This window comes from Heptranchias perlo, chromosome 9, assembly GCF_035084215.1.
Source record: "Heptranchias perlo isolate sHepPer1 chromosome 9, sHepPer1.hap1, whole genome shotgun sequence".
Taxonomy (NCBI): domain Eukaryota; kingdom Metazoa; phylum Chordata; class Chondrichthyes; order Hexanchiformes; family Hexanchidae; genus Heptranchias; species Heptranchias perlo.
The window spans coordinates 64,901,593-64,924,906 of record NC_090333.1 but is presented as its reverse complement, the minus strand read 5'-3'; the positions used below and the strand labels follow the sequence as shown (position 1 = coordinate 64,924,906).

Sequence of the window (23,314 nt, the reverse complement as noted above, 5' to 3'; positions counted from 1 at the left end):
ATTACAGTAGATAAGAGCGGAACCACGCAAGGGCAATCCCACTGAGCTGGACAACGGAGGAGAAGTGTCGGCCGAGGAAGGTTTGGTCAACTGTGTCAAAGGCTGCAGAGAGGTTGAGGATGACTCGGGGATAATTCACCACAGTGACAGTGAATATCGACCGTGACCTTATTTAGGTCTGTTTTGGTACTTTGGGAGGGGTGGAAACCTGATTAGAGAGATGCGAATGAGGAGCTGTGGGAGAAATAGGCGTGGATTTGAGAGGCAACAGCACCTTCAAGGACTTTGAAGAGGAAAGGGAGGTAGTTTGCAAGGACAGAGGGAATCCGCATGTAGGTTTTTTGAGTTTTGAGGAGGGGATGATGACTGCAGTTTTGAAAAGGAATGGAACAGAAGAAAAGAGTGACCATTTGCAACGTCAGCTAGGAAGAGAAGCTTGGTGGTCAGCAGTTAAACTTTTTGATATAAAAAAAATCTAAAATGGACTTTTCTGCATCTTCATAACTTTTGCAAAGCGCAAAGACCATTTTGTTAAAATATCACTAGGGAAATAGTGAAACTAAAGTAGGTGGAATGTAAATTTTGTATACTTTAAGTTAGATTTAGCCTCTAACTAGTTTTTCTGCTTTGAAGTTAGTTACACTTTATGTAAAAATTGTCAAGAACTCTGCTCAGTTTAGTACATACAGGATAGTGCAGTCTGTATGTGTTAAGAGTGCAGCACCCTGTTGAGTTCAGATGATGAGAGTAAAGTTTTGACAAAAGGAATTATATTTGTTACTTTTCTTGGGCATTTTTCAAGAGTTCTTAAATCAATGCTATAAAAGTACTGTTGTTTAGAATGATGTGTTGGATTTTTTCAAAGATTCATTACATTTAGGGTTTTGCTAAAATCTCGCATTTAAAAAAAATACTGAAATAAACATTTAAATATTCCAAAACTTAGTTTAAAAAATTTGGTGACATTTATATTATTTCAGAACTTCTTTAAAGTGGTTCGCATTAGTGAATATAGAGGCTGCTAGCTGTTGAATATGTGAAATGAATAGGAAGACCCGATCAAAGTTACACAGCCACCAAATTATGTTTGAGTTATGGGCAATTAAATTTGATGAGTGTTGTATAAAAAATATATCCATAGATATGCGTGATGCCTTTCAGTTTATGACACAACACATTTTAGTTGCATTCCAGAGTTACTTTAATACTGTCCATCAAACACAAGTTTTCAGTAGTAATTTAGTAATGGGTTTCCAAGCCTTAAATTTATCATTTCCTCTTTTTAGAGCTGTACACTGATATTGATAAATTTACAGCAGAAAGCAATATTACACAACAGAACTTTCAATACAATAAAAAAACAGAGAACCATAGTTGTCAACAGGATAAGAACATTAAAAGGAAAATTAGATTTTTTGACTTATTATACCCTCTTTCTGTTGTCTATTGTTAAAGCCGAATTATTTAATGATTACAGTAATAAAGCTTTAATGGCACTGTCGCAAAATCTCTGCTTAACTGGGGAGGGGAGAGAGCATGAGAAACTGAGGAAAATGAAACATTTTCAATAAATAGACAAGTTAAAAAAATATTTAATAGGAGTTTTCTATTTCTTCCTGCAAGCAAAGTATGCCACAAAAAGATGTTTAGAAATAAATCCAGGACTTTTCAAAAGAAATATGAATGATTGTATGGAGAAGCATTCCACTACAGTAAATAATACAGAAAAGGAAAAAAACATTCCCCTCAAAAAAAAGTTGGTGAACTATCTTTTTAGATGAGAGAAAAGTTACATAATTATATTCAAGCTTACTGTTTTTCCATTCAGGTTTGGATGTGTCCCTTTATGTATCTAAGGGAAGAGTTGGTTTCAATGTTGGGAGAATTGATACTGTTCCATTCACAAAGCAGCCTCTTCAGTTTGCACTATTCTATGAAAGTTTTTGTTGTCTGTCGGATTAAACAATCTACTTTGTAACACGTAGTATAATGTAGGGAGATAATTTTGCAATCCTCGACGAAGTAAAAGATGCTGCAACTTTGAAAGCTTTCAGTATTGGTTCTTGAGGTTGTAGTTTTATAAAACAATTCTGTTTTACTGTTCTCAAGTGACATTCCTTCAATAGCTCCTATCTACAAGGTTGAACAATACTTTACACAGTTTAACTTGTACAGCTAACAACAAAATTTTGAACCCCATTCTATTTTTAGATTAGCTATCGTTGCCACAGTTAAATAGTAAGAATAGTTCACTGAGGTTCTGTGCTTTGCATTGCCTAAAATAAGTTCAAGTTTGCTTTACATAGACATTTGGTCAGCTAAGAACTCCAAAAGCAGATAAACTTCACAACATCAGTTATTGCCCGTAGTATGCTCACAACTTTTTCTGAGAGGCTAACTTTGAAATGATGAATTAAGAGAAAAATGCCAACCCTAATAAAGGTTTCATAAACGTTGGAATGTTGCATCGGCTTCATACATAGTCTTTGTACATGCTTGGATAATTCATTTACAATACAGTTAAGATTGGGTATCTTGGACTCAGATTTGTCATCAGTGAACTTTCTTTGTGCGATACCTGCCATGTCCTCTGTAACCTTTCTCTTTTGCCATGCTGGTACAGGCGTTGTGCTTGTTTTGCTGCAAGTGGTTCCAGTATTTGATTAATTCACTAGGTTGGAACTGATGGGAGGTAATTAGATGGCTATATTTACAGCTGGAATAAGAAACTCGCCAGTGATTGAAGAGGAACTCATTGGGTGGTGGCACAGGGTCAATTCTTAGTTTGGCAAGACAGATTCCAACATAGACGTCCTCTAAGTGCAGACGCCTGATGCTCAAAGAGACTTTGAAAATCTTTTCAGCTAAGTCACCAGAGAAAACATAACCGGTTCCCGAACAGAAAACTGGATAGCGTTCACTTGGGTAGAGCTCCGGAGGCATATACCATTTGCTATCTTTGTTACGATTCGGGGAATAACCACGCATCAGATATCCAGTGAAATAGTTGTGACGTGGAGGATGCACAGGCTTTAACAGTTTGTTTATTAAATACTCCGTGTTCACAAACATGTCGCTGTCAGTCTTCATAACATACCAGGCATGCGGGCAGTATGTTGCGACCCAGTTCATTCCCATCAGAGTTTTAATTGTTAGATTATAATATGTATCCAGAAAGTCTTGTTGAATAATGTCACGATACTGTCTGCTTTCTTCCAGTAAAGTTTGTTGAAAGTTGCCACCAGCCTTTCTAAAACCTAGGAGAAAGAGATGTACCATGCGTAATCCAGGGGCAATGCTTTCATTTCCCCAGGTTTGTCTAATGGCATATCTAGCTTCAGTTTGGCCAGGTTCAGCTGCAATCAACACAATTAAGAATGGGCTTTGTCCTTCGCATTTGTTTGGTTCATTAATGATGTACTTGTATTGGTGATGGGGTATATACCCTGTTCTCTTTTCACTGTATATGGTTCCATTAGCACTCAATACATCCCCTAATCCTGTTACATCTGGAGGAGAAAGTGCAGTGCTAGAATTCACTGTATGGATCTTGTGTGCTTGAGCAGTCTCTTTCCAAATGCTCCTCATTGTGCTCTGGTTGGTAGTACTTTTTGGTGACCTGAATCCCCTCATTGTATGAGAAACAGAATAACCAGTTTCTCTTGACCAAGTTTTGCTAGTTACCCAGTCATGCTGATTAATGAACAGAAACATTGCAAACAAAAACACAAGGCATATCAGTGCAATAATATGAGTACGAAACAGAGACCGTTTAACATTCCAGGTCATCTTCATTAGGCAGCAGTAGCGTCTTCTCCACTGAAGCATGTTGTAGCAGGGCTATTTGCAATGCCTAATGCCTATTTTGCTCTCACATTGGCTGTGCTTTATTACACACCATGTTCTTTGAGGTTGTCCCTTATTAAAGTGCTCTAGGAGCTTGTTTTTTGTTGTATTGGTGTCTGTTCTTCAGAAAATAAGTGGGACAAGTTAGTATTTGGCCTATTGCAGACCTGTTTCCTTTTATCAGCTCATCCAAGTTAAATCAGTAAGTAATCCATCTTTAAGTATGAATATTCGTTGAGTTAGAAGTTCCATTGAAACAACATATTTATTTAAGTAAATGTGGATAGCACTTGATATCCAAATTTCCCGAGTCTTTGTTCTTAATATTCCGCAGAAGGAAACTGCAATACAAACGAGTCATTATAATTTGTAGTCTATGGTTCAAACTTATAAACATTGCATTAAATTCAGGTCATTGACAGAGTAGAAATTGTTCATTATGTTTGACTATATTTTAAATATCAAAATTCCTCTTTTAATGTCCATATTACTGTGCTGGGCTCTTGCAATGGAACAACTTTTAATCCTTTTTAATACACGTATCTACATCAGGGTACGAGAGTTTCTATTCTACATATTGAAAGTGCAAAACTGTAAATTTTGCTATGTAGAGAATATTTCATCTGTTGTGGATTATTTTAGTGCAATACTGCATTGTTACAGTTTACTAGCCCTTTTTGAATTTTTATAAAATAATTTAAATTCAGATCTGTGTTCCTTCTGTATAGCAATAAATATTTATCGTAATTTATTTTTAAAAAAAATGGATGTGTGTATATATTTACAAAGCAAGATTTTAAAAGCTAGCTAAAATTGATATCAGCCTTCCCTTCCTCAACTTTAGCTAATCAATCAAGAGGCTTTTTACAGAAAACAGTCAAGTCTTGAATAGGGCAGACTGTGGAGGGTTGATTATAAAAGAATCGTGTTAGTCATAGTGCACTGCTTAGCTTGTTTCTGTCAACCTGTACTGCATTTTGAAAGTCAATGAGAAGATGCACCTGTCAAAATTAATTTTCAGGCTTCGGTAACTTCATTGCAGACTCTGAACACTAGCAGATGATAAACATATCTACTTGTCACTCACCTTTAATCCTCTACTTAAGAATTATGAAGTTGAAAAGAATAGTTTTGCAATGTTGCAGTAAGTTTTAGGTTAGTATTTTTGCATGATGAGTTTAATGATTTACTACATCTTGACTCATAATACAAAGAAACAGGTTTAGTATTGCTACTGATGAAATGAAGCATAGGCAGTCCTCATTTCATACAAAAACAGAACTACAGCCTTATTCTCATACTTGCAGGAACTCATAAGTAGCTATCTAAAATCTGTAGATTTTATCTTTCATTGAGTATCTGGTAGAGGTTAACACCTATAATCTCAGCATAATGCTTTTGACAATATTTAACAGACTAAATACAGATTTTAACCTGCCGTTGATAGCAATGTTATTGAATATTTTTATAAGCCCTTAACAATATTTTCCTGACTCTTGAATTATCCATTCCAGCTCTGGTGTCCTCATTTAGGTATTTTTTTTAATTGAGCTCTTTACGTCAACATTGATTTTATATAGTCTTACTGTCACTAGAAATCTTTGACACATTGGCTAGAAGGAATGTAGTTCTGAATTTTAACAGTTTTGTAAAAGTTAAAAACAAAGGCTGGTAGAACTGTGTTCACTGAACTAACAATACAGTATTTCTGTTAAAATCACCAATGGATAACAAGTTCTCTATGAAAGTCTAATACTTTCTCTATACTTTTTGTACAGTATATGACAGTATCTCAGCGATCTGTAGTCAAAAATGAATTCACATGCATTCGGTAGCTAAGTTTAATGGATGAAACAAATAAACTGTTGTCTGTTAAAGCATTTGCTCCAGTTGTTATAGTTTCATAGTCCAATCAATAAAGATGCCCTCAAAATACAATTTCCATATCTGTGGTTATGAATGTGCATGTGAAAATAATGCTTTTTAGTCTTAATCTCTAGCCATTTTAATCAATACAGTGATAACTTGATGCCCTGCTTATCCCTTCAGTACACTTGCCTTAATGTAGCTAGATGGAGCAAGAATAATTAATGTTTTCCTAGGTATATCAGGATAACTTTAAATTGAGCAGGTAGATAAGTGACTAAGAATCAAGATACAAATATGGTTTATTCTTCATGTTGTTGTGAAAATTCAGTAAGCGATTTTATACACAAGGATTTTATTTAAGAACATGTATATTCAATAAATAGACCATTCTTTTAGTTTCATTTGCACGTTTACACTTGCATAGAATAGGGATTGTATTCTACATAAAATATTTAAAGCTCAAGAAACGTTTAACATTTGAGTGGAAGGTTTTTTTTATGCCGTGTGAAATAATAGGCAGAGGTTCGACTATTGTTGGAAAACTTCAGTGTTGTGTATATGATTAGTAAATTTTTAGTTGCATTAGAAATGTAACAGCTAATTCATTAATGTTTACCAGAAAGTTGTTACAAAAGGAATATTAACAGTTTAGCAGCCCAATTCTAAGAGGCCAAAATGGGCTATAAATTACAGTTTAATACTAGTGGAAATTAGAGAAATTTATTTGTGGGAATATAGTGAAAAGGAAATCCAGGCTCCAAAGAACTTTTAATATAGGTTTTTTTTCTCAATGTTAAACACCTATAGTTTCTAGTTCCAATTCATTTTTATTTAATCTACTCAAAGTTGAGTCTCAATTGGATATTTTCCACTGACCGAAGGCAGCCATTTACTGCTGTACGGAATTGTTGATCACCTTGTACTTTTAAATTGTGATGTCTCTATTTTAGGCTGGCAGAAATTCCTGGAGCTCTATGGTTTAACTTCAGTTTTCTTTAGCTTTTAACAAAGTGCGGATTAACTCTGAGTACACACAAATCCTCCTGCTTAATTGTCAGTCAAAACCTGTTTTTAAAAAAAAAATCTTGCAATTAAAAAAACTTGTTAATATTTTGAAGCTTTGCCGATGTATTTTAGGCAGCAATAGCAAACAGTGACTTCTGTGAGCAGCTGACAAGCCTGGTTATCAATCTTTTTCAAATGATTAAATGGTTGCTCTAAATAGGTAGGGGTGAGGCAGTTTCAAAAGTGTTCACTTTGGAAACTTCCTCACCTTCAGCAATTAGATAATGAAACAAAACATTTTGTATCTTAGAAGTAACCATCATTGAAGTCAGTCTGGCTCCAGTACAATTTCAGTTCCAAACCAAAACTCGGTAATTTGGGGATAATCTGAAATGTCCAGTGAGCATAGAATATGTTGCATAGATTAATGACTTCAATCTCTGGTTATTTAAAATACAGAGACATAATTAAAGAAATGCCAAGTAAAATGGATGATTGTTGTTATGTTGCCTTGGCTTCTGTGGCAGGCTTGTTTGATCTCTAATGGCAGATTCAGTCCTTTATTTTCTATATCTTTTGCAATGAATTAAAGCATGGTTGATGTAATTTAGCTGCTGGCTCAATGTAACATTGCAATACATTTTTAAAAATATATACCAAATTATTAATGCTTAATATTTCTTTGAGTGGAAATGAGCTTGTATAGTCCATTAGGACAGACCTCTCTGTGAAAATTATTTTTCTCTACTGTTCTTTGACATTAAGCTAATATTAAACTTAATTTTAGTAGACCCTCTGTATGAAATGCCCTGATGCATAAATTTGGTGGTTTTAAAAAAAAATGTAGAGTGCGTAAAATTGTAATGGGCTGAGCAGCAAAGGGTGCATTCAAACACTTTAAAACAACTGATTGAAAGATACAGTTATCGGTTGGGAATTACAAGAAATTGATGTAGATCTTTTATCACTCCTCTGTCAGTCCTACTCCTGAAGTTGGCAACTTCTGCTAGGATATGATTCCTAGTGCTGGGATGACCCACTGGTAAATAACTGACTACTCGTCTTCATGTATGAACCTAGACGGTATGGCAGTGGGGGAAGAGAGGATCACACCTGACCCTTATCCTCTCCTTGACTGACCTCCACAAAAGGAGAGTGAGACCTGCATGATACTTATTTTCTTGGACTGAGATCAGTTGTCCCTTGCCTCCTCCTGACCTTAAGCCGAGATTGACCGACTCGGCTTAACCCGGGAATTGAACCAGAGAGCTTTCTTGTCTGTGGGGCACATGGCGTGCATTTGCACTGAGGCGTGAGAGGTCTCCCAGCACAGAATTTTTAAAAAAAATCTATTTTGTTCTGTAGTTTTACGAATGTCCATCTTGGATTTGAAATGTCTTTTAAGAGACTGGTATTAACATTTATTTGATTTAATTTCTGAGAATAGAATAAAATGCTAATTATATTAACATTGCCAATTAGTGCATGTAAATGACTTTGCAGTTAGATATCTTTCTTTATAGATCATAAGCTTATCAACCAAACTGAAGGCATTCACTTAGGATGGTTCCCCCTTTAGTTCCTACTTTCAGGATATAGAATACAAGTGTCCATCTATTAAAAATTCTTTTTGGTACCCTGTTGTGTATTGGTGTATGAAATGTTAATAACATAAGGCCTGCTCGCGCACACTATATTAAGTGCAAAAACTACTGAAAAATTAATCAAGATCAACATGTAGAGCATGACTGAGAATGAATATAGTAATAAATAAAGTGGGAGGAAAGTGGATGACCTGGCATCATTTTGTTTTACTGGTTCTCCATTCAGAACTGATTTAGATCGAAGTATATCACACCGGGGAAATGATTGAAACATATTAATTGATTTGACTTTTTTTAAAGTAAATATGGATTCAAAAGCATTCTGAACAGTCTGGGATAGTGCAGCATGCCAGTGCTTTGAGTGGTTGGATGTGGATTTTTCATGATTCCATAAATGGCTTTGCCATTTTGTATTCGGAAATATGTGTTTTTTCATTAGGGGCAATACGAGAGGAGCCTAGGGTGGTGAGCCAATCCTGTGCTGCTTTTAGTGCACCACCCCTGTACAGAGTGAGACAAGCTTGGGAACAAATCAGCGACAGTCCATAATGACATCCTGCATGGGGAGACATACATGGATTGAAGTAAATGGTTAGGGGTTTGAGAAAGAATTATAAAAATGCTGAAACAACTTATTAATATTCTGTTTATTACTAATTTGGTAGCAAGCAAGATATATTTAATAGCCTCTGTTTTGGTGGGGTTGGGGGGGGTCATCTTGCTATAATTTTAAAAGGTCACATTTGACAATCATTGAACCTGCCGAAGCTGATGTAAATGTGCTGTGTCAATATTGCTTGACTTTGCAGTCCACTGAAATAACTACAAACAACTAGAAATGGTGTGAAGACTGCGTTATCAAGTGAAAGGTAAACATTGTATACAGAGAAGAAATGACTTAAGGGATTAAGAGCCCTTTAATTCTGTTGACATTTTCTGGCACCAGTAAGCAGGTTGATGTAGAAGTGCTTTATAATTGAAAGAGTTAAATGCTGAGATAAACTATTTATTGGAAGTAGCATCAGCTGCCTTTGGCTTTAATGCTGCAGATGCTGGTGAATTATTGAACAGTTTGTAGCATTTGCCATAAGGCACTTAGTGGTTTACCTGGGAATGTGCTACAAGATATGAACATAATCAAAGAGTTGATCAGATGTCGTAAACCAAAAATGTGAAAGTTCATTGGTTTATTTCACAAAACCTTTTGATTGCACTATAGGTGTAAAGTACTAGCATCTCTATATAATACATTTAGCTAGATGATTAACATGTCTTTTAGTATGTTGTGATTTAAAAATTGATAATTTTAACAGCTGAAAGAGAGAAAACCAATTGCATAACATGAGGGGCAGGGGAAGGAGAGAAAGGTGCACTTACAACAAAAGGTATTACATACAGTATATCGAATGGCAAGAAGGTTCATTGATACAAGAAAATGTTTGTATTGTTATAATGGTTCATTTGCCATTGAGTATATACTGCAATAAATATGACTGGGAAGATGTCCCTTTTTGGAAGTACTTTGGGGAAAAAAAACTGTTGTATCAAATTTTCCTGCAAAAATAGTCTCTCTAAATTTAACACTTTCACTATTGAAATGTATATTTTTCTTTAATCTTAGTCTACTCTTAATTTGAAGTCACAATCAAATTAACTGATCATATCAAATTTTCTTAGCACAAAATTTCCACTTTACCATATTATTTACATTACTTAATGCAAATTGGTGGATGATTCGAACTTTTTTAGCATTAAAAACAACTGAATTATCAGGAGTAGAATGTATTTACAAAAGTGACTTGCTCTACTTGAAAAATGCATAACTTTGAGTTGAAAAATGAAGTATAAAACATTCCAAGACTAGTATGAATTAAATAAACAAATTAACTCAAGATTTAAAAACTTTATTTTCTGATGTTGAAATACCTTTACAGTCCTCATAGGATTAAGGGCAGCAGAAGCCACTGTAATTCTGTGAACAGGAAGTACAGGAGGTAGAGAACAAATGAGCCCCTAAATTACATTGACCAAATCTCCATACTATAATTAGTTAACTTTTGGAAGCTGCTGATCTAGTCAGCAGCATATTGTATTTTTATTTATTATTTGCTTTTGGATTTTTTAAAATTCCAGTTTATATTGGGAGCTTTAACAGATGGAAATAGAATTAGTTTTACTGTAGTAATGTGTAAACTGTTAACAGTTGTTCAAAAAGTTTGTCAATTCAGTACCTTTGTATTTCTAATCTACATCTATTGTTTTCAGTTGAATGTAGCTACAGTGGTTTGTTTGTTGAATTTGGGGGTATTGGCACCATCTTAAGTATACAGAGGTTGGAAATTTCCCTAACAGAACAATTGAAATTATTTAATTAAAAATGAGTGCAAATTCTTTTGTTAAAAAGTTGAGGTCTCTGAGTAATATATGTTGATTGCAATCTTTAAGGGATACATTTTTATCTGATTTAACTGTTGTAATTGAACAGCTTTTGTTCACATCGTACAGTTAGGGCCATACAGATATTGCAACTGCTTTAATATACAGTAGATGATTGTGTTAGTTTCTGATTTTGGTTTTGCCCCAGTGAACTTTAAATGCTCAAGTTCACTGGGGCATTGAAGTAACTTTTTTTAACATTCCAAAATTTGGAAGTTATTTAAAATCTATCGCATTTTTTGAGATTGTGCAAATGTTACTATGATGGTCTTAATTAATGCAGCAAAATAATCTATTTCTGGTATTGTGATTCTCAGAAATACTCTGGATTCAAATATTAGTCTTGTTTTGTAGATTAATCAATTACTATTTAATAGTACTTTTTATATTTACTGAGAATCTATTGCAATGCTTGTCACTAGGTGGTAGTGCTAAGCGTATATGAGCTAGGTTTCACAGTAACTGTCCCCTAGTAACGTTTACTTAATATTTTTATTTCACAGTTTCAGATAACACCTACAAAGTTGCAATGAAATTTTTAAAACCTCCCATCAATCCCAACATGTTCTTAATATAAAATAGTGCACGCACATTTTTATTTTTATTCAGACTCTTTCTAAATGCGACCAGCCATGAATCCCACATAAAAGCCAGTAAAGCTCAGGAGTTAGTTATTAAATGTCATTACATTTTTACTTAGAGGCATGTTCAGTTGTGTCGTGATGTTATTAAAAAGTAACATTGCTTTCGGCACAGCAACTGCTTTTATATTTAAAACTGTTTAATGATTCATTGCAGTCTGCTGATTGATGTCTGAGCCAAACACTGACTGCAGTACAACATTTGAATAAGATTTAGCAGAGACCATGTTTTCAAGTCCTGGCATATTTAAAATAGAACTGCTCATGACATTTGCCATTTGTTTGTTATACTTTATATCATTGGAAAAATGGAAACAAAAATTCATCTAGTTCGGAATAGATATAATTAAATGTACACTGTCACAGATCATGCAGAGACATTTAAGGATTTATGCTAGGTTTTTCTACTCTTTAGAATGGGCCTGTGTATATTGTAAACATAAGTAACTGTTGGCTTTGATGTTTGTCAGATGCTTTTAGTTTTGGTAGTTTAAAGCAGTCTGCCCTTTCCATGATGTCATAATTAAGGCTACACTGGTCTTGAATAAAACAGTACTATACCTGTACAGATTAACCCTAATAAAATAGTAAACCAGCATTTTGTCCCCCACTTGTGCTGCTTAACAAATATAATTTGACTTGTCAATATCTAGTTTTTTGTTTTGATGGTTCAGTGCTCACAGCATGTGGCATCAGAGTAAAGCCATTTAACTGGGCTTTCAAGCTGCTTGTATATAGGAAATTGCTGTTAAACCGATAATTAAAATTATTCTTAGGTAGCACTTCAAAACAAATTTTCCTCTACTGTTTTTTTGAAGCTGTTGTCATCCATTTTCTTTATACTATAGTCTATAATAAACAGTAAATTTAATCTGTTCAGTTTTGCTTCATTGCTCAAACGCAAATGCTCCTGCATCTGAACAATGGGTCTCTTGTTGTCGAGGCAACCCTAAAGCATAAGATTAGTACAAATAAGCTTTAACATACCTTCCTTTGTCGGGCCCTTTATGGGTAGAGATGCATACATCGGCTGCAAACATGTTTTTGGCTAGCCATCATACCAGCAAGAGGCTGCCGCTGAACATGCGCATATCTGGAGTATTTCAGCCTACGCTTAATCTTTACTTTTGTCTGTCCATCTGCCTGTTCAATGCTGCCCGTTCATTACACAGAACTGCCTTAACAAAAGCACTGAGGAAGGATCTGCTTTCACTTTTGAAGACGGTTGCTTACCACATTGGAGAGCACTTTGTCAGCTGTTTAGTCAAATGATGCAGTCTGGAAATCCTCAGCTGTATTTCTGGTACTTCAGGTCTTAGAGACATCAGCAATAGAAGGCAACTGCCGTGTGCATGGACCGATTCTTCAGTTGTGCACGGCATATTAGGGGAGCTATGTCCATTCCTTTGGGTTGCTAGGCAGCTAAGGCATGATTGTGAGCAGTGGGTGAGTTTGGTCTGATGAGCTTACTGCTTTTGCAGCACAAGTGAAAATAAGGACAGAAGCTGCTTTTGACAGACTCCGTCCTCTGATAGCAGAAGGAAACGTCAGTGTACAAGAGACTCCCACGTGATCATTACTGTATTAATTTCCTTCCTGTGCTGCTGCAGGACTCCTAGTGTTAGATGAAGGAATGCATACTGTGCATGAATTTGTCAATGGGTATTGCTTCACTGGGAAAATTAAACATGCAATTTTGGTAGTGGGCTTAAAAAGAGGAGCAAGTCTTTTATTTGCAGTTCTGTCCCTCTCCAACCTTTTGTTAAAAGAGAAAAATAATAGCTTGTACTCATTTTGCCATTTGCTTACTTAAGGATAGATATTTCCTGCCTATCTTATGGATTACTAAATATAATTCGGATTTGACAATTGCACATACTGTCTACTTCAAAATATATACTGTACACAACTGTGTATTTTTAATGAAAAATTCACCCTTCCCCAGACCATGTTTGTGGTAACCATTTGAAAACTGAAAGATTTCAAAATATACAATGATCTTTTTCCTTTGTGTCATAAAGCAATTGATCATTTTTATTTTCTTAACAAATTAGTATTAAATCAAATTAGATTAACTGGAGAAAAAAATTAAATCCTGTAAACATTTTAAATTCCAACCAACTTCACTTAAAAAGTACATTGAAATTAAAAAATAAGATTTTTCAATACCATCCCCATGATTTCCTGGATGAGAGGGTAGATAGGTAACTTGGTCCAAGACATGGGCCAGTGCTTCTCTAGAGTCAGACTGCAGGAGGAACACAAGAAGGATGATTGTTCCTCTCCTTTTTTGTTTGGAAGTGTGTCACCACCACCTAGCACCTCAACCAAACAGCCTATCTGAAATTTGAGAGTTTCAGTGCCATAAACTATACACACACATCCATGTTGTCACATGCTTACAGTGCATTAATGTACCATTGCTCTTCACTGTTGGTTCTCCAAGTGAGCTCAGTTGTAGAACTTTGGATTTTGTTGTTGTTGTATTTCATCATTTCCCTTCTCTGCTGATTTACTTGCTGGGGTAAAGTTCCATAGGTACTGGTCATTCTCCAGTTCCTTGACCAAGCAAGTGGCCATTATTCATGCATGAGCTTCCATTGTGTGTTAAGCAGACTATATGTTCATGGTGGCATCAAGTTGAGCCTAATCTTGTCCTCGTCGGATGATCAGATTCTTTCAATTTCAGTAGGGGACAATGGGGACAGTTTCCCCTTCCGAATCCAGGAGTTCTGAGGTGAATTGTGGAGCCTCTACCATTGCTGCCGCTGAGATCAAGTAACTCAGTACAGATTGGGGATGGAACATGGGATCTCATGCTCTGCTCTGTACGTCTTAGTTTCAATTGGATGTATTTGCTGAGCAACCCTTCAGTTGTAGACAGTAGTAACTTGTCACCTCAAAACAAAAAAAAATCACTAAATATTAATTGAACCTACTAAGTATGTCTTGTCATCAGTTATGGGATTGTTTTTGAAATTCTACAGAGTAACCATGCTTAACCCATTTGTTGTGTTTACAGTAGCAGTCTTTTTCCCAAAAATAACAATGCAAATGCGTAATACAAATTCACTTTACAAAAATAGCATATTTTTCAAAATGGGATCCATTTACAAATCTGCGTTTCTCACAGCCTCTTGAAAGAATTTTGAATAAGTTTCTCGCATTCTTCCATATTCTATTTATCCATGTGTTCGTGGGAGTGAAGAATTTTATTAAGTGTCGATGACATTTTGACAAGTTTATTGTAGAAAAATGACTGTTACAAGTGCTATATACATACAAGTTGATGCTGTTTACATGAAAAATTTGCAGATGGAGATTCTTTTCAAGGTTGGCAATAGGATTTTGGCCTCTTTTTACAGGCATTGTTTCTTTCTCACTTATCCCCCTCCCCCCACCACCAGTTTAAAATTGCAGCCATCACTCGAGCCTACTTTAAGTCCCTCTATTCTATCCAATTACATTTGTAATCTTCCTTTTTTTTTCCAAGATCCCAGCATGTTTTGTTAGCACCTGGTTCTACACTCATCTCTCCCACTACCATGTTCTAATTTCCTCACTCTGGTTTATGTCCTGCACACAGCATCGATAATTTTCTGGTCGAAGTAACCAGTAACGTCCTTTGTGACTGGACTGCAATTGCAATGCGTTATCTTTACTTGCCCATTTATTTGCTCTCATGGCTCTACTCCTGCCTGCTTGATATAGTTAGCACAAGACCTGCATGGCTTTTCATCCCAACCTCCAATGGTCATCTCTGGTGTGCTCCAGGGCTCCATCTTTGGTCCCCTCCGATTCCTTGTTTGCTGCCCTGACAACATTCTTATATAAAAGCTCACATGATGCTTAATATGTGCTGATGGCACTACGTTTTATCTTTATTGCACCACTCTCAACTGCATGACTCTTATTGTGCTGTCTGACTGCTTTCTTGACACCAAGTCGTGGATGATCCAGAACTTTCTCCAGTTTAATGTTGACATCTTAAAGCCCTGAGAAGAGCAGGAATTCCAGGTCAGATGAAGTCAAGTACAGGTCCCAGGAATGAATCAAAGCCATGGCTAATTTCTGCATGTGAATTGTCATTTTCCACGATCAGTAGAGTTTAAAACTCCATGGATGGCCAGTAGCAAAATATGTCCCTGATAATTGTGCCTTGAGCTGGATGACTCTTGGACTTGCTTGCCTAAACAACTGTGCGCACATCTGAGTTTTGGTGTCTCATTGTTCAACTGGACAGTCACTAAGGCTATTTTGAAGAATATGGGCTAGCTCTCTTTGGCTCTACCTATGACTGACATGACTCTGATCAATGTAAGGACAGCACATTCAGTGCTTTAGGATTCGTAGTTTCCTGATAAGATTCCAAGAAGTTGGATAAATGGAGAAAAATAGTGGGGGTTATATTGGATAACCCCGAAACTGGTCGCGGTATGCGGTCGTTGAGATGCAGGCAGCACGTAACATTCATGCTACCTGATGATTCTTATGATTGCTGCGTGCAGCAAGCCCTACCTGCGATGTTGAGTGGCTGCTCACCAGCAGGGGTCCAGATATCGCGAGTGGCTTAGTACCACTTAAAGGCAACCTGCACCTCTTCAAGGGAAGGTGCTTTGTGGCTGCAGGAAGTGGTGGAACTCCATTGGGAAGTGAATCTGTGCTGCAATATAGTGCAGCATGTTGATGATGGGACCTCTGGAATTTTTAATGATCAACAATTGGGCTGCTCAACGTTTGTAGGACTCTGATATTTGCAAAATATAAGATATCGGTCCGGAGGGAGTCTGAACAGAGATCAGACATGGCACACGTAAAACACAGATGCAGGTCCCATCCCTATATTTACAAACTGTTGAGTTATGTTAAAACGTTAAATAAAGGTTGCTCACTACTAAATCCCACATCCTCCAATCTGCATGCTAGACCCCGATCTGCCGATCTGAGTTTGTACCGGGCCTGCGAGAGAGCATGCACCAAGGTTCTCTGATGATGCACTTGAGGCCTTGGTGTAAGAGGTCGACATAAGGAGGGGCATTCTATACTCCCGGGCGGTGGGGGTGGGATTGCAAGAGACCCTCCAGACATATGCTCCCAGGCAGTAGGGGACGAAATCAATGCCAGGCGCATAGCACCATGAACATGGATGCAGTGCAGGAAGAAGTTCAGTGCTTTGACACGAGTGGTCAAGATGAGTGAGGTCAACTGTCAAGTGGCATCTTTTACCAACTGTACCACTAGCCGCATCCACTGCTCCATGCAGTACGCTGCCCGCCCCGCCCCCCCCACCTACCAACAAACTCTTCCAATCAGATGCTTCCTCACACATTACCAATGTTGCAAGCCGCATACCCACAACTCACAGGTCACACACACTGGCAGCTATTCAACCATGACAGCCACATCACCCAAACGTCTTGCAGGACATTCACCGACACACGTCCCGCTTTCTTTCAGGAGAAGGTGGCACATATAACAGGAGGCAGCAAGTGGTAGTGGCTCCATGGAACATAACCTACGGTCCTCTATCAGGATGACAGCATTCGTGCCCCACCACTGCCAATGCTCTTGCTGTTGCCTTTCAGCTAGCCAGCCCACTCCCTGTAGAGTATTGGAATTTTATTATAGGAACAAGGGAAGATAGGATCAGGAATAGGCCATTTAGCCCCTCAAGTCTGTTCCACCATTCAATGAGGTCATTGTTGATCTAACTCCATATACAGCCGTAGCCCCATATCCCTTAATACTTTTGGTTAACAAAAATCTATCAATCTCAGAATTAAAATTAACAATTGATCTAATATCAACTCCATTTGCAGATGAGCGTTTCCAAACTTCTACCACCCTTTGCCTGTAAAATCTTTTCCAAGTATGGCTCTAATTTTTAGGCTATGTCCCCTAGTCATAGTATTCAAGTATAGGAGACCTCCAAAAACAGGTACAAATGCATCAGCAGCCAGAAGCAATAATCCAATAACTAACCTGTAACTCCTGCATGATCCTTTTTAAATAGCACTGGTTGGGGGGAACCTCCATGCTGCTTAGACCTGTTTGGCTGTGTGAGGTTAAGACAGTGCGTTGGCTGGAGTGTTGAGTTCCAAAATCGCATCTGTCCCTTTAAATTAGCGTTGCATGCTGATCTACTGTATACTCTCCCTACTCTACATGGTGCTGGCGTTTGCTGTCTGCGCGAACGCCTTTACCAATATGGCTTCCGGTGCACATCACGATAGAAGTGTGCGTGCGCATTCCGGATGCCATTTTGGATCCTTAGGAGTCAGCATAGCACCTAGACAACGGGTGCCACGCGGCCCAATTTAGAGCCCAGTATACCCAATGGAGGCAGATCTTCAACTCGCTTCAGACTGTAAAAATCCTGGACAATATCTTTTCACATGTAATTTGTAGCTCCACTGGTATACTTTAAATTTGAAATGGACTTCAGCCAGCTGTATCACTAGGGAAGTTTATTGTTTCTGAAGTTTGGGAAATACTGTTGGGCTGTCTAGTTTGAAGCCCCAGTAGGCTTTGAACTCCAGAAAACCAAACTGTCCTTCAAAGTAACTATAATCAACATTTTGTTTGTAAATTCCAATTAGACGATTGTCAAACACTGCAAGTTTACAAGCATAGTCATTATCTCTAAGTGCTAAGCCATCAAAATGAGCTTTGTTGTGTGAGGACACAGGACAGGTACTTTTGATTTGCAAATCAGTTTAGATACAGAAAGTTGTACTAAAGCTAATCCATTTATGCTTTGTGAAAGTATTGCTTGGATTTACGTGGTCTGCACAAGGTATGAACTGTTGTTTGTCAAGTTGGTTCTATGTTCAAGATGCTTCACTATGTCTTTGATCTGGCTTGATTTGACAGCTCTGTGCTCAGAGACCTGTTATACCAAGATATATATTGCCGGCAGTTCACTATATCTTAGTTCAGTTTTATTTGTGTCCAAAGCGATGTCTGAGTTGCATGAGGGAGCTAGAAATGTTCAACTCTCCTACAAACATCGCACCAGAAATCCTTGCAGTTTATTGGTTATGTTTTGAGGAATTTTTTTTAAAAGCTTGTGCACTGATCTAAATCTTTTTTTAAATTTATGTATTTTTCCTGCTAATTTCTATTTTCATTCATTTTTGTGTAATCCATAATTATTAATTTCAATTTGTAGCTTTAGCCTGAATAGTATGTCTTCAGTGTGATCTGTCCTCTCTGGTAGAAAAAGAAGAGTATGGTGTGTGACCCATGCAACTTCCAATTGTATCTCAGTAAAAGATTAATTGTCAGTCCAATTGTGTGCTGCGCCTGTTCATGGCCTGTTATAATTGTAAGTTTCAGAGGACATGGGTCGTCTTATGGAAACTGCAATTTGCAATGAATGTGAAAAAAGCCTAAATTTAATGGATTGTAACTTCAAGTCTTCTGGGATAGGTTTCCTTCCACTTTTCCTTCTACATAATGTCTTCCCCCACACCCCTTTTTATCTCTTCCCCCTCCAATACCAACTCCAAAGAAAAATGTCTGCTCTCCATTTTTGAAGTTAAACCAACTTACTTCAGAGGGTTAAATTTGAATTAATATATTCTGCAAACTCAATCCATTCTGATTAGTTCTCAGTAAAATGCTTGTAACAAGTTGAATATGTGATTTATTTTTTAAAAAACACTACATTCATGCATTGTTCTGGTGCCACAACATTTTTAAGAGGATATTAAAAGTTTTTAGATGCCAGTCAGTCTGCCACAGTATTTCTCTGCTTAACTGGTACTTCAGTGTTAATCAGCAGCATGCTTAGAGTGTGCTGGGGTCTGCTTTTCCCCATGCGCCTGAATGTGGTGGAAGTTGCAAGCTGTTGCTGCGACCAGCTGGTCTTTGCTCATCAGCACACTTGCTTAACGTAGGTGGGTACTGGTGAGCAGAGCATATGTTGACTCTAAGATCAGTTGGTAACTTCCTCCATGATAAAACAGGTGGGAAAAGGCATTTTAAATGTGTTGCTGTTTAAAATTTTGTTGCTGGTAAGCCCGATAGAACACAGTGGCAAATTGAAAAAGTTAATATTTTGTTTTGTAGGATCTAAGAACCCGGACGTGTGATTTTTTGTTGTTGTTGCTTTAAATAGTTGTTATAGTGTAACTGCCTATCGGAGGATCACTATATTTTTGATTAGTTTTAGTTAATGGATACTACTCCTTTAAACAAAAATAAGATGCAGTTTATTTCAAATTGTGTTTGTAGAGTTAATGTAATTTAATAGGTATTGCTACCGTGTCTTTTTTAAATCCCTGCATGCTTTTTCTAGCACTGCAGATCCTCCATAATATCATTAGGTGGGTGGGGTACTCCGAGCTTTTTACTATCTCACAAACTCCATCCCTTGATCAACTAATCAGGTAATGTGGATTAGGAAGAGTCCTCTTCTCCCTTCCCATATCCAAAATATAAAATGTCCAAAAACTAAGTTTTGAATTCAGGATAATGTGCGCTTTATTGGAGTTGTACACTTTTTTGATACCTGGATATATGTTGGTTATCAAAAGAAAATAAAAATGTCTTTCTGCTTGGAGAAAGCACTCTTGCCTCTATTAGAAGGTTATGGATTCAAGTTACCCTCTAGGACTTGAGCATTTTATCGAGGCTGACAGTGCAGTACTACGGTCGTGCTGCATTGTTGGAGTTTAACTCTAATGATTCAAGTGCATCCATAGCACTAATTGAATAGTAACAGGGAGCTCTCCCAGTGTCCTGTATGAATTCTATCCTACCTCAACCAACACCATCCAAAACATGTTAATTGGTTGTTTATTTCATTACTGTTTGTGGGATCTTGCTGTGTGTAAAATGGCTGCCATGTTCACCTACATGGGTAGTTCAAAAGTTGTTTGCTGTATGTAAAATTCTTTGAGACATTTCTGAAACATGATAAAGCGCAATATAAATGTAACTTTTCTTAATTCCTTAATTTGTAGATGCAGTCAATGTTGTTTTTAAGTGAGTGAGGTTTTGAAGAAAATGAAATACCTTTTTCTTGTATTTTTACATCATTTACAGCTCGTAACATTGTTTAGTTTTGCAATGGCACTATTACAAATCTAATCACTGGTACAATATTTTACTAATGTACAGTTTTTTTTTCTTGAAAGCTTGACTGTGGTCTTAACTGTTTTGACCTCATTCCTGCTTTGATCAAAGGCACCAGCAATAATCGCATGCCTCATTCTTGCTCTCTGCACCCTACATTGGTTAATATTTGATCTCTTCGGGAGGCCAGACAGTTAACATTTGGGTATTTGCAGATGTTGGAGTAAAGTTTTTATATTGCTTTCATATATATTTAAATACTGTTTAAATGGTTCAGTATTGTACTTGGTTACTATTTTACCCTCCCAGTGATTTAGATTGAATTCATATCTGCAGGATTTGCATTGTGGCATATTAATGCTTTTGTTTTGAATTTTGAGTAAGAGTTTGATGGAAACCATCTACATGAATAATGGAAAACTACCTGTACTGTGCCAAGCAATTGAGCACAGACTGGCTGTGGTTCAAAACTACAGGTCGATTCCTTCAATCAGCCTGTGAACTATAGTTCCTTGGTACAGCACCAAACACAATTCATTGTTCAGCAATCACATTTTCTCCTGTATTTGGAAATCTATTGTTAAATTTCTAATAATCTATTCAGTACTCTGGGGCACTGATCTCGTCTCAGTGAAATTCATGTAAATTCTGTCACTTTGGAGAAGTTCTACCTCAACCTTACGATAGTTCTCCATTTATTTTTAATGTGACCATAAGGTCTTCCTACTCTGAGTCAATTTGAGACTTTCTCCATGAAGAAAATTTGAAGATTCTAGGAGGAGACCTAAAAGAGGATAGCTATGTGTTTCTGTTGTCATGTGGTCATATCCTCAATCAGTTTGGAATGGTCCAGTCAGAATCCCCATGTTTGGATATGTGGGTTGGATTGTTAACACCTGCTCCTTGCCCATTACTCAGTATTCATTCCACTATCTGCCCATCTCAAACCCCTGCAGTGTCAGCATGGCCCTCATCACCAAGTCACACCTTGGCTTAACAAAACTAGTCATAGTTTGTTTGGTGTTGATGCCAGAAATCAGTCAGGAACTACTTTGATATTTACTGGATACAAAATGAGAAGCTTAATGACCAAATATTGAACTGAAACTCTGAAGCAAATAGAACATGTTAACTTTTTGTCTTGAAGGGTGGCCACTTGGGATGTTAACCAGTTAATCTTTTAGAGGAAAAAAAATCCTTTTTAATATTTTTAAAACTCGTTTCAAAGCAAAATTATTTGGCTAAATATTTAATCTTACGAGGACTTAAATAACATTTCTGAATTGAAATCAAAATGAGCAATTTAAAGTTCACTGTCATTTTATGACATTTACTCCTCTTCCTCCTCCTTGCCAAAATCATGCTATCACTAATTTATATATAGAACCAAATTCATCCTTGAATTGCAAAAATATTTTCAAGTGCTATAACAAATACGTTTTTAAGACACCATGTCTGGGGTTGGGGTGCAGAATGGCCCAAACTGGGGGCATTGCCTGGGATAGCATTGATATAACTTGGCAGGGCAGGCCGAAAATATAGAATTATGCACAGAAGGAGGCCATTCGGTCTATCATGCCTGTGCCGGCTCTTTGAGAGAGTAATCCAATTAGTCCCACTCCCCTGCGCTTTCCCTATAACCCTGGAAATTTTTCCTTTCAATTATATAACCAATTCCTTTTTGAAAGTTACTATTGAATCTTCTTCGATCACCCCTTCAAGTAGTGCATTCCAGATCATCATAACTCGCTGCGTTTAAAAAAAACTCCTCATCTCCCCTCTGGTTCTGTTGCCAATTACCTTAAATCTGTGTCCTCTGTTTACTGACAGTGGAAGCAGTTGCTCCTTATTTACTCTATCAAAACCCTTCATAATTTTGAACATTTCTATTAAATCTCCCCTTAACCTTCTCTGCTCTAAGGAGAACAATCCCAGCTTCTCTGGTCTCTCCACATAACTGAAGTCCCTCATCCCTGGTACCATTCTAGTAAATCTCCTCTGTGCCCTCTCCAAGGCCTATAATGTGACAAAAATTAATTTAATTGCCTTAGAACACTAAACCATATTCAAATAAGTTGCTCTTTACAAATTACTTGTTTTTAAAACTGTCAATCCAATAGTTTTAAGAGGAAATCGTCTGAATGCACCTGAGTCCATAGGAATGCTTCAGTGAGTGGTATTTTCTCAAGACTTTGTATTTTTATAATTAAAATACATATATAACATCTGCATCTAGTATTTACATATTTTTGTCTGGCATAAAACAGTCCTTCATATTTTTTTCTCCTTCTCCCCTTAGTATGCACAGAATGATCTCTTAGCATAGACAGCAAAGTGAAGTGATGCTATACTAATATGATAGACAAGGGCACTGATGTTGACATGAGAATTTTTCCTAGATGCAATAAAAACTGTAGAATGCTGCAGTCATTTTGTTTTAAAAAGCTAATTTCTGAGCTGAATGCTGATACTTTGGAAATGTTTTCAAAAAGGAAAGTTGTATAAACATCATCAATTGAAGTGTAGAGTAGCTTTAACTACAAACTTCCAATGATTTGTTCTTCCTACTTTTTTCTTGGATAATTGCCTTTGTACAGAGTATGCACCGAGAACCCAGTTAAATGAATTTTTGTTTTCTATTTGGACACTTTCTCCACAAAAGCAGATGGTTAAAGAATAAAAGAATAACGTTCTAATTTTGTGTACTGGAGAATAGAGGATTGCAGTAAACAGTGTGATATACAGAACGTGTAACATTTTTGTGTAAGGATTCTCTTTTCTGTGAAATGTTTGTTACATCTTTACCCAGTAATCATTGTTTTACCAGGGGGG

The 23,314-nt window shown here is 36.9% G+C and overlaps 2 protein-coding genes across 3 annotated transcripts in view; one reads left to right on the top strand and one right to left on the bottom strand.

The window, feature by feature from the left end:
• The window catches only part of cdc73 (cell division cycle 73, Paf1/RNA polymerase II complex component, homolog (S. cerevisiae)), a 323,327-nt gene that overhangs the window by 133,626 nt on the left and 166,387 nt on the right, over nt 1-23,314 (top strand). The gene's annotated exons all lie outside the window — the stretch shown is intronic.
• Nucleotides 1,194-12,929, bottom strand: LOC137325049 (beta-1,3-galactosyltransferase 2-like). Of its 2 annotated transcripts, none has more exons than XM_067989748.1 (2): nt 12,389-12,929; nt 1,194-4,187 (listed from the first exon to the last, which is right to left on the bottom strand). In XM_067989748.1, the coding sequence occupies exon 2, from the start codon at nt 3,826-3,828 to the stop codon at nt 2,554-2,556; it is 1,275 nt and encodes a 424-aa protein (XP_067845849.1). In that variant the 5' UTR covers nt 3,829-4,187; nt 12,389-12,929; the 3' UTR covers nt 1,194-2,553. The 2 variants fall into 2 exon arrangements, with proteins under 2 accessions (XP_067845849.1, XP_067845850.1); XM_067989749.1 differs by having other exon boundaries at nt 12,635-12,929.

What these genes read in the sequence shown, in the direction of transcription:
- LOC137325049 (XM_067989748.1), bottom strand. Translation starts at nt 3,828, where the DNA reads ATGCTTCAGTGGAGAAGACGCTACTGCTGCCTAATGAAGATGACCTGG.